The sequence below is a fragment of the Eptatretus burgeri genome, chromosome 16 (assembly GCF_056783735.1).
Source record: "Eptatretus burgeri isolate ZD-2024b chromosome 16, Ebu_testis_v1, whole genome shotgun sequence".
Taxonomy (NCBI): Eukaryota; Metazoa; Chordata; class Myxini; order Myxiniformes; family Myxinidae; genus Eptatretus; species Eptatretus burgeri.
This window is the reverse complement of record NC_140976.1, coordinates 21405467-21416752: the sequence shown is the minus strand read 5'-3', so window position 1 is coordinate 21416752 and position 11286 is coordinate 21405467. Positions and strand designations below refer to the sequence as shown.

The window sequence follows — 11286 nt, the reverse complement described above, 5'->3', positions numbered from 1 at the left end:
CTCCTTCTTCGTGCAAGTTCCTTGTGAGAGAAATCACATTGGAGTATTTATTCTCGTGGATTAGAAGTTGTGGTTATACTGTAAAACCACAAGTCAGGACATGCATTTGGAATTTGTTCAACGTGCTGGCAATAACTCACGCATTCTTTGTTAAAAGACATAAAAGATCGTGCAAGCAGATAGATTGCCAGCTTGATGTAAAATTTGAGGGTTGGTGTACTCAGTGATAAAACATCCTGCATGAGAAGCACCAATCTGATACTTTGTCACGAGTTGAAAATGGAACCCACATGAGATAGCCTAGAGGTAAGTGTGCCATCCTCAACGGTCTATGTCATACTTCATACGATGATTAATTTTAAAAATCTGCTTTAATATCTTCCAAAAGATGGCAGAAGTACTGAGATGTGATCTCCACTTGGTGTGAATGCAGTCAGTTCACTGGCAGCTTCACAGATTTCAGTATTGCGCAACCTGAGGGTTTCCTTACCCGTGCCTGTATAAGGATCCAAGTGGGTGGAGACATAAGTATGGCCATAGATGACCAGTCCGAAACCTCCCGGGCACAGACACCCTCCCAGCTCGTGCCTGTACATGCAGAGTCTCGGACTCGCCACTTGTACCAGAGATGGTCATTAAGGTTTTCACCGCGTCCATCGTCGGCTCCTCGCAGGTACGACCGGTCGTTGTGCTGCAAACCCCGCATCAATCCATAGCTCCATAACGTCTTTGCCATGGAACCACCAATCCGAATAAGTAATTCCTCGGAAAGACCCGGACTATCAGTGTTGAGTTGTCACAATCAAATTGAGAAGTTCGTCGACCAATATAAATAGATCATTACGAGCGGTGTGCCATTACTAAACCAGGTTCTGCAAACATTATTAAGAAGTCTTTAAACCATCGCAAATGCTCCAAATTGGAACCGTTTTGCTGGTCGGTTTGTTGCAAATGTTCTAAATTGGAAACGCTTTGTTGGCTGGTTTGTAGACCTGTCCATTGGTCAGGTAGGCCTGTTTGCCCTCTCTCCAAGCATTTGGCTCTGAGCTGCAGCTATATTTAGGTTTAGTTGGCATGCTGACACACGGCACGTTGATGTTACATGGAAATAGACATTCAGCTGAGGTCCCAATAGTCCATATTATAGATCACTAGTAAGTACAACTTGTCACTTCACTGAGGGAAATATTAAGTGGGGGGGGGGGGGTACAGAAAGAGGGGCAGGAGGATAGAGGAGGGAGGGAGAGAAAGGATGGATGAGAAGACGATGGAGGGAAGGGATGGGAAGAGGGGGAGGAAGGGGGTAGATTTAGGAGTGAGGGGGTATATTGAAGAGGGAGGGGGAGGAGATTTGGGGATCAGGTCAGGTATGGGAGCATGCACCGGAGCAGCACATCGCTGCGTCCACTTTCCGGTACGCCAGGAGCCTGTCTGGCCATCCCCCAGGCAGATGCATGGCCGATCCCCATCTCATTGAGATGCTGATCAACCTGCTGCAACCACAGGGCACGTGGTTGGCCCATTGGCTGACTCCACTCACGAGGCTCCCTCAATGAGAGAATCTTGTGAGCAGGATCAGCATCAGGAAAATGAGCCATGTGTCCATACAGCTGCAGCTGATGCTCACCGACTATGCAGGTAACAAATCTCATTTGAGTCTCTCTCAGCAACCGCTTGTTGAACACAGTTTGACGAGTGATAGCCAAGGATTCCATAAAGAGACCTGGTACCAAAGGAATCAAGTCTCCATCTCAGATCCCTGGTCAGAGTCCAAGTCTCAAATCAGCACAGCAAGCCTGGAAGCATCAAGGACCTGAAGACTTGGACTTTCGTCCTCCTCCACAGGTACCGACAACACCACACCCCACGATGCAGTGAATCCATGACTCCCCAGGCCCGAACCAGACTTTTCTTGTCTCTGGCTCACAGCCAGCAGAGACATGAATATCACTGCCAAGGAAAGTGAATCTCACCATGACATTAATACTCACCACAAACAGATACAGACAAGATAGCAGCATCCAAAATGTCATCAAAAGCATGGATATTAGTTTTGACCGAGGAAACCCATAATCCCAGCGGCACCGACTCCTCATTCAGCACCTCGAGAGCCCTCAAAGGGATATCCAGAGTCTCTACAAAGATGACTGCATCATCTGCGAAATCAAGTTTGGAGATCTTGACATTCTCACCGGTGCGGTGCACCGCAACTTGATCTCTACGACATTCTCCACATAATCCAGTCCATACAAGTGCTGAAAAGTGTGGGGGCCAATACACACCCCTGACGAACTCCAGTAACAACTGGAAATAAGTTGGAGATGGTATCATCACATCTCACAGCACTCTCAGTACCAGAGTGTAGTACAGACATCAGATTGATCAGCTTTGGTGGCACCCCACGAAGACCAAGAATCCTCCAGAGAGCATCCAGATTCACTGAATCAAATGCTTTACAGAGATCAACACAGGCTGCAAGCAGCCCCTGCCAAAACTCTCATCTGCATTCGGTGAGGACCCGAAGAGCAAGGATACGGTCAATTGTTGACCTCTTTTGTGTAAAGCCTGACTGCTCTGGACACTGGTGCTCAAGCAGATGGTGGCGAACCTTATCAAGAATTATCCGAGCAAAGACCTTGCCTGGCACAGAGCAATGTCATATATATATATATATATATATATATATATATATATATATATATATATATATATATATATATATATATATATATATATGTAATCATGTTGTTGCAGTTTACATTTTATTTCAACACTGCAGTCATTTACTGGCCCATGGCATCACTGCACCGTCAATGGCATTGCTACGTGCCAGTGCACACACTTGCAGGCATGGGTGAGAGGCAAAGCGGGAGAGTTAGTTTAGAGAACTGGAGAAATGGGAGCCCACAAATTTGTTGGGCGCCAGGCCCACAAAAGGTTAATCCGGTCCTGCATGCAAATCACTAGTTTATCATTGCGTCGAGACTTGAACCCAGACTGATAGCACAAAGGCAAGTACCCTATCTCTGTGTTAACCAGCCTGGTTGGGACATTTAAACAGCATGACTTAACAATTAATTGCTACTCTTACAAACTTGAGGACTCATTCATATCTAAACCTCTAAACCAAATTTTTCACCTGCCCAAGTGCTGCAACCATGCCCCTTCCATTAACTCATCCCTCCAATCTTCTTTCCCTTCCCTCTCCTACCACCATCACTTACTCCCCTTTTTCCTCTCTTCCACTTTGTCCCTTTGTTCATTCAGTTTATTATAATTATTATTTCGTATGCAGCCACAGGCTGCAGGTTGCATCATTGCTGGGAGTGCAGCAATGCCACTGATGCACGGCCCCGTTTCCAGTTATCTGGTATATGCTCATTTTGCCAACCATGGAAGGATGATATGCTGTCAACCCACCTGGTGTTATTTTACGGCCGGACAGGGGCTCAAACTCAAGACTCTAAGACCTGAAGCCAGCCACCTTCACCATTAAGCCAAAACTAAGTCCGTTCAATCAGTAATCCTCAGCTACACAAATAATAAATAGATGGGCCCAAAAGGAAGACTCAACCACCTGCAATCCTCTCCCTCCTCTCAAGTTTGTGATTGCAAATGAGTGCCGGTTTTAAATTTTTATAAACCCCTACACTGTGGCGTCTTGAAGGACTTTGTGAAACATTACCACAAATTTACACCTTGCATTTGTAAAGTATGTCCATAAGGACAGTATGGCTGTCCATTGCAGATTAAGAAGAAGCAACAGGATGTTTTGGGGTTCCTGGAGGCGAACAGCATTGCCTTCGAGCAACTGGACGTCGCGATGAACGATGGAAACCGACAGTGGATGCGAAGCAACGTCCCGGGCGAGTGCTGTCCAAAATCTGGTATCCCACTACCCCCACAGATCTTCAACGAAGACCAATACTGCGGTGTGCGTTGTCTTCATTTTCCCTGTGCTGGAAACGTGTCGCAATGACGCCGCTCGTTATATTTCAATGTCTTTGTCAGGATAACATGGTTCCTTGTTCCACACTAACAGGATTACGATGGGTTTTTTGATGCCAAGGAGAATGAAGCAGTACCGTATTTCCTCTGCCTTGCAGCTGCTGAGAAGGCAGAGGTGAATGTTCCGATGGATATTGTTAACCAAATAAGGGTTTTCTTGTTGGAGGTTGGTATATTATAATCAGAGCGTTGAACCACTTCTCAACTGCAAAGATTGAGACTGCTGGCACATCAATCATAGAGACAGAATAGAACATGTTCATTCATTGACAAATACAACTCAAAGAAAATAAATTGTTCATATTTGATGAATGCAGTTTCTTTGAAACATTTAAATTGTAGTTGAAAAGAAATAATTAATTGATTGGGCTAGCCTGGGGTTACCGAGAAGGAAAACTTTGCAAGAGCAATGATAGCCAATCACGGCATGGTCATTCATTCTTTATTCTTTCAACCATATTCTATATTTTATTTTCCCCTTACTGGAATTCCTTCATTTTGGAAACACTCCTGATCAACTTTAAAAAAAAAAAAAAAAAAAAAAAAAAAAAAAAATCGCAACCAAACCTACAACTTTGTTATAGCTCTTCTTTTCTGGTGTTCTGCCCGGAAGCAGGTGTGCCGACCCGCGAAAGCAGTTTCTTGGCAAGGGTTATGCTGGGTGGTTTGCCATTGCCTTGCCAGCAGTAATTAGAGCAGCAATTTGTTCTAGATGCTGGAGATAGCTTGCCTACCCTCGCGAAGGAAACCGTGGGATCTTTAGCATCCACCAACTAATGCCAGCAGAAGGGATGCTCGTTTAATGTCCATTTGAGGGACGGTACACACATTGATGAATCACCGTGCCCATCGATGACAACTTTTAGCTGGGTCTGGATTCGAACCTGGGCTAGATGGCTTTGAGGTGAGTGTGCATACCTCTCAGCCATCCTGTAATAGCTATATCCCATTTGTAAGTTTCAAAGTTTCCAAACATGTCCACCCATTCGCTATGCCAGGAAATATTTTCACCTCGTTTATGGGCCAACCTCTCTTAAAATTATATTTGAGTTGGGAAACCGTAGCCCGATCTGGAGATAAAAAAAGAAAAAGTTAATTGCATATGTATCTTTGCTAATATCACTTTTCAAGACATTTAATTGTATGGCTAACTGTATTTGTTAACCAATTACAGGTCTGACACATCCATGTTAAGAAAGAATTACTATTCTCCAAAACTAGTTAGAAAAGTAAAAGAGATTTAATAATTTCCAAAGTAAAATTTTACTGATTTGAATATACCACAAAATCTTCTTCATCAACATCAACTGCTTGCAAAAGAATGATAGTTGCACACACGTTTGAGCTGAGGACTCTATTAATTTAATTTACCTGAAACCATCATTGTGCAAATATAGTCCCAATCACCTTTTTTAAGACTTAAAATAACATGTTTTGCAATCATTACAATCACCCTTCCCATTTCACACCCCTCCCCCATTATTTGCAGTGGATGTAACGCCTGTTGCATTATCTTCTAGCACTTGCTTGTGGCTGTTAAATATCTCAGTGCAACATGACTTTCACAAAGATTAGATCATTCTGTGCATCTCTTGAACAAATTCAAATTTCTCAAACATTATTTGTGTCATTGACACAGCATGTCTGCTTAGAGATATGGTGAGTGGTGTGAAGTGTGGTCTTATGACTACAACTGTAGGATTTGCTCAAATCAATCTGTGCTGCAACCGAGTGCCCTCTCTCCAAAGACATCACCAAATGCTCCTCGCACTTGTATCATAATTTTTTTTTAACCTTTAGACAGTCACAGTATGTACATTTTTAACACACAAAGAATGTTATCACCTGTCAAAGTTGACATACCTTTCAACCAACCATTGTAATGCCCCATTTGCTTTTCCCTCCACCCCAACCCTCTCCGCTCCCTCCCACACCTCCAGGAGGAAGTGGTTCAAAATGGAAAAGTAACAGCAGAAACGTCAGTAAGTAGATTCAACTCCAGATAACTAGAATGCAAACTTGGAATTGTCCCAAAAATCATAAAATAATATTCTTCTGCAGGTTGATGGAATCAAGGTAAATTTCCTGCACACTTTGTTCTGGGAATATGGATTTTAAAAATGTGACCAACCATGCTTTAATATAAAATGCACAGGTACCGACCTGGCAGACCTTTGCAGTAATGGGTTATGGCATGCATCTGGTGCAGGGATAGTGTGTGGAGATCGGATGGGGTGGGGGTTTAAATCAAGAAAGGTACACACTGTGTAAAGGCTTTCTCAATGCATTTGCATTGGAGACAGAAATCAACCGAGGACCTTTGAAATCTTAATTCATTCCTAAAGTGTAGCATTCTTGTCTCCTATAAACATCTTAATTAACCTTACTTTTGGAAATCTCTGTTGGTCAGGAAATATTGCAGAAGAATGAAGAGGAAGAAGCCGAAGATGTAACAGCAGAGGAAGAAGCTGAGGATGCAACAACAGCAGAGGAAGACAAAGCAGATGGAAAAGAGGAAGAGGAAGAGGGAGAGGAAGAGGGAGAGGAAGAGGGAGAGGGAGAGGAAGAGGAAGAGGTAATTACAGTAAGAGCTATCTAATCAATAAAGAAGCAGTAACTGCAGTTTGAATCAGGACCGTGCCCACAACTCTCACCAATTCCAATTGGCCAATTTCATATTTTTTGTTGGAGCTCTTGCTTTCTTCATTAGAAGCATATGGCAACTGAAACCCCCCATCCATTTGCTCGAGTGAATGTACCACACAATTCAATAGGAAAGTCAACTTGGAGCTTCCGATAACCAATGACCACAGACATATTGTTGTGGGCCGGGGTTCGGTGGCGATAAACGACCACGAGGTGGAGCAGTGGAGTCGTCTCCCACCGAACACCCGGAATTTAGATCGTGACTCTCGGACAACTCCGAAAGGTCACGGGTCACAGAGGACCGTGGTCGCCAATATTTTAAAAGCGTGAGGTAGGGTCCCCTTGTCCAATTCCAATTTACCCAAGTACTCACGCCGTCCAACTACCGGGGAAACCACACCCTCGGCCGACTTTGTCCGAATCGAGTCGCTATCACAGACTCAGATCCGGTGTAACCGAGCAGAAGTTACCAAAGCCGCGCCGGACCAAATGAACAATTTACGGCAAGAACGGCTTTACTATTTCTCAATACGCACCTTGCTAGGCCAATGAGAGAAAGCACAGAAAACGAGCTGGTACATTTAACAGGAGTTTTATTTTACATTAATTGGGAGGGAGACACAGAGCAGAGTTATCCGAATAAGAAAATGTAATTTACAAGGAAAGGAAAACAGATACAATTCTACTTACAGACGGAGCCTACGGACACACACACACATACACCCAAAAGAAACTGGACCCCGTGGGTCTATTCGGTAGAGCCGGGCCGGGGTACCTGTCCCACCTCGTGCGGTCACACCGACCCCGAACCACCACGGTGGGACTCGAACCCACGGCCTTGGCATTGTCAGCACCAAGACTGCAGACCGCTCAACAACGACCACAGACCGCGCCGCAATCGCCACCAGGACTACAGACCACTCAACCACGACCACAGACCACACCGCAATCGCCACCAGGACTGCAGACCGCTCAACCACGACCACAGACCGTGCCGCAATCGCCACCAGGACTGCAGACCGCTCAACCACGAACAAAGACCGTGCTGCAATCGCCACTAACACTCCTGTCTGCCATCCTCTCGTCTCTTTTTTTTTCTCTTGAGGTGGGAGGGTTCCTTTTCTCGCCCCTAGCCTCCTTATTGGACGAGGGGTTGTCGGACGACCCGTGGTCAGCCTCCCGATTGGCTGGGGCGTGCGTGTGATGCTCGTCCTCCGCTCATTGGCTGGAGGAAACGGTCCATGCCCTTCCTTGGAGTGTGGCCTCGATCCGAAGCGACGGAGGCTCCGCCCACGCCCTCAGCCAAAAACACGTGGGCAATGGCGACTAGGTTGAATGAGGGACGGTGGCGTTGTTGTAGTTGTTGATGTCTAAAAACCTAACGAAAAAATAACTCATAGCGCACACAAAATTTCCATTAGACAGAAGGAGGGATTCTAACTATAAACACATACTTATCGAAATAACTAAGCTACGGGGACTGTCTGTGTGCAAAAGGCTTCCACATTTGTCACAATATGGCCACCATATTGAACACGACAAAATGGAATAACTAGAACGGCACTTAAGAGAGAGAACACCTCCGCCAGACTAAACAGTTTATGCTTTGTATCGCAGCGACAGGCTGGATCTGCATCCGTACCTGAACCAAAAATCTAATGTGCTTGTTCGTATCACCTACTCAGCTCATCCACCTCGTTTCACCCAAATCCATCCACAACTTCCGATATGTATCTCTTTTTTCACCCAATCTCTCAATAGGGAAGAATCATTTTAAAATTGTGTCCACAATCGTCACACAACCTGTATACAAGTTTCATCTTAATACATCCGTATCTTTATGAAATATTCTGCTCACAGCCAGATAACAAACAAGACAAACAGGAGTGAAAACATAACCTCCATCCATCTTCGGTGATGGAGGTAAAAATAAGACTCTTGTTTACCTGCAAAAATATGCCAATGGACTCGATAAAGATGGAGATAAAGTCATTACAGAGAATGGTGCTGGATAAGCACCTTCAAAGGACATCGTTGAGAAGGAGATCTGAACCAAACTTCCTTCCCCTCTCGGTCAAGAGACAAAGTTTTGAGTGTCATGGCCATTTTAATGAGAGGGTAGAAGTGATTTTAATAAGGTGGTAACATCTCATAGAAATCTGATGTTTCAATGGTAATCGTGCAAAACAGCCGTCATGTTGGGTGGCCAAAGAAAAAGAGGCATTTTAACCATCTTGGCCCATGCAGCATGAGCACTGCAGGCACCACCACAGACTTGGTGAGCACCACTTTAAAAGGCATTCGTAGTAAAATTATATATATTTTTTTAAATGTGCAAATGACATTTAAGCAAAATAATGAATGTTTCTGAGATGATGTTGTTTCATTCCTTTTTTGTTGACAGGAAGAACAAGAATAAGAAGATCTTCATGTACAGTCCATAATAATGTTCTACATATTGTGTTGAAACTACTTTTCGTATGAGGTATTACAACAATCCCATCAATCAGTGAATGTTAGTCATGAATGTTCATGTATAAAATCCGATCAAATTGCAATACCCAGGCGAGATTACTCGGGCAGACAGACGTTGTTTGAGATTCTGCTCCCGGCTAATTTGTTTCATAAAATATTATATTCCTGCCATCCATTAAATGAAAAATCTTTCTTGAACTACATTGAAAAGTTTTCTTCTTCTCTGATAGCTGTGGAAGCTGAAAAGCCATAAAAGTTATTTGTATCCGGGGGGGGGGGGGGGGTTGTGTATACAGACCCAAGTCTCATGGAAGAGAAAGAACACTGAATGGATGACACAACAGAACAAAAGGAACAGCATAAAGAGATAGGGGAAACACCAACAATAGAGTTGAAGGACAAAATAGGAGACTTGGACAAATAATGGGTGTGGGGGAGGAATGAAGGGTAAGTGAGGACATACGAGGTGAACAAGATGGCCACAAAAGTAAACTCTAAGGAAGGAAAAACTGGATATTTGTAAGATGGACTTGGTGGTAGGGCTTGATGTGGGTGTAAAAGATCATGGTTTTGGATTGGGGGGGGGGGGTGATCTAAGATGGTGGTGAATAGCTGTCTTGAAGACCTGGAGGAAAGAATGAGATTTAAGAGAACGTGGAAGTTTTCTCCATTGGCAGGAAAGAGAGAGGAATAAATGAGTGGAGGTGATCAGTGATTCTGGCTTGAGGGAGTTTCATTAGAAGGGGATTGCAGGTGGACTGTGTTGACTCTGCAGATACCTGGGAGGAGGGAGGGGCAGGAGGAGTGGAACAAAGCACAGAGGGCAGAATATGCGAGACCGGAAGAAGACAGAGACCACCAACCTGTTCGCAATGGTGAAGTAAATGGCCCATAGACTCCCATGGACTTAATCGCAGGAGATTCTAATAATCCTAAAGGTCTTAGTTCCCACGGCATCAAGCTGAGCAAGGTGTGAGGCAGTGGCGTCAGCCCAGAGGGGAGAGCAGTACTCAATCATGCTGTGGATGAAAGACTTGTAGGTGGATAGGATTTCATGTGTGACAAGGAAGCCTTTGTACGATGTAGGGTGCCCAGTCAGCGGCTGATTTTGGAGGCCAATTTTGAAATTTGGGTTGCCCAAGAAAGATCATGTTTGATAATGAGACCCATGAGTTTGAGTAAATAATCCTCCATTGCAAAATAAACATGTTTTAAAAGTGCTTGTACAATGCAGGGGTTAATTCCACTATCACCAGGGTTATTGTCTCGATACAATTTACTACCAGTGCCATCACAGTAAACTTTACAGAGTTCAACTCCCCCTCCCCCCCCCTTCTGCAATGATGAACACAAAAATGCATCTTCTGTATTCACTCATATCATCCTGCCGAACATAGCACTGTGCTTCAATTTTTGGCAGAGGAAGAGTAACAATCAATTGCACAAGTGTGCCTTTAGAACTGCCATGTTTAAGTTTCTTCCTGAGCAACTGCTTAAACAACCTTCGTAATGGTGATTAGCTTATGCTAAACAGCTATGCTCTTAAACAAACAAACATAATCATCGTCGTCGATGTAAGAAGCTTTTGACAGCTGGCTGGCACTGCTGAAATGGTTACGAAGCAAGGGTTATTCGGGGTAGTATACGATTGCCTTCCGAGCAGTCAGTCAGGGCAGGAATTGTAATGTATTCAGGGTGCTGGTAATAACAACTCGCCTGCTCTTCACAAAAGATATATGAATGTTGAAGATCTACAGGATCTTCAACATACACATACTGTATGTGCTGGCAGACAGGGCCTCTAGCTTATCATTAAGCCCTGTTGGCAATGCAAAACACCAGGGTGGCAGATGGGAGCTGGGCAAAGATTAAAACCTTGGCTAAACAGCTCAGAAGCGAGTGTACATACCTCTAATCCATCCTGCCAGCCCATTCTGAATCATAAAATGCCAAAAAATGTTTTCCCAACTTTCAAAGCCACATCATTTCAGAGAATATTCTCCTTACCTGGCCTTCAAAAGTAAAGATCTCCACCAATAATAACCCAATCTTTCCGTTACATCTCCTCTTACCACTTTCACAGTTCCTTTTTGTCAATGCCCTGCTTGCAATCCTGAAAAATATTTTATGGTTCTCCATTCAACTTTATTCTTGAAA

General features: G+C 44.1%; 1 protein-coding gene across 2 annotated transcripts; it reads left to right on the top strand.

Moving 5' to 3' along the window:
• The first annotated feature begins 514 nt into the window (after positions 1 to 514).
• LOC147010683 (adapter SH3BGRL-like) lies at positions 515 to 9327 on the top strand. 2 transcript variants are annotated; one of them, XM_085860108.1, is made up of 6 exons: positions 515 to 673; positions 3749 to 3934; positions 4043 to 4123; positions 5949 to 5990; positions 6419 to 6583; positions 9059 to 9327. In XM_085860108.1, exons 1-6 carry the CDS (start codon positions 629 to 631, stop codon positions 9071 to 9073), a joined length of 534 nt encoding a protein of 177 aa, XP_085716234.1. In that variant the 5' UTR covers positions 515 to 628; the 3' UTR covers positions 9074 to 9327. The 2 variants fall into 2 exon arrangements, with proteins under 2 accessions (XP_085716234.1, XP_085716235.1); XM_085860109.1 differs by lacking the exon at positions 4043 to 4123.
• The last annotated feature ends 1959 nt before the right edge of the window (positions 9328 to 11286 follow it).

What these genes read in the sequence shown, in the direction of transcription:
- LOC147010683 (XM_085860108.1), top strand. Translation starts at nt 629, where the DNA reads ATGGTCATTAAGGTTTTCACCGCGTCCATCGTCGGCTCCTCGCAG. An exon ending in CCATCGTCGGCTCCTCGCAG is followed by an intron (nt 674 to 3,748) that starts GTACGACCGGTC and finishes TGTCCATTGCAG; the next exon opens with ATTAAGAAGAAGCAACAGGA. An exon ending in AAGTAACAGCAGAAACGTCA is followed by an intron (nt 5,991 to 6,418) that starts GTAAGTAGATTC and finishes TCTGTTGGTCAG; the next exon opens with GAAATATTGCAGAAGAATGA.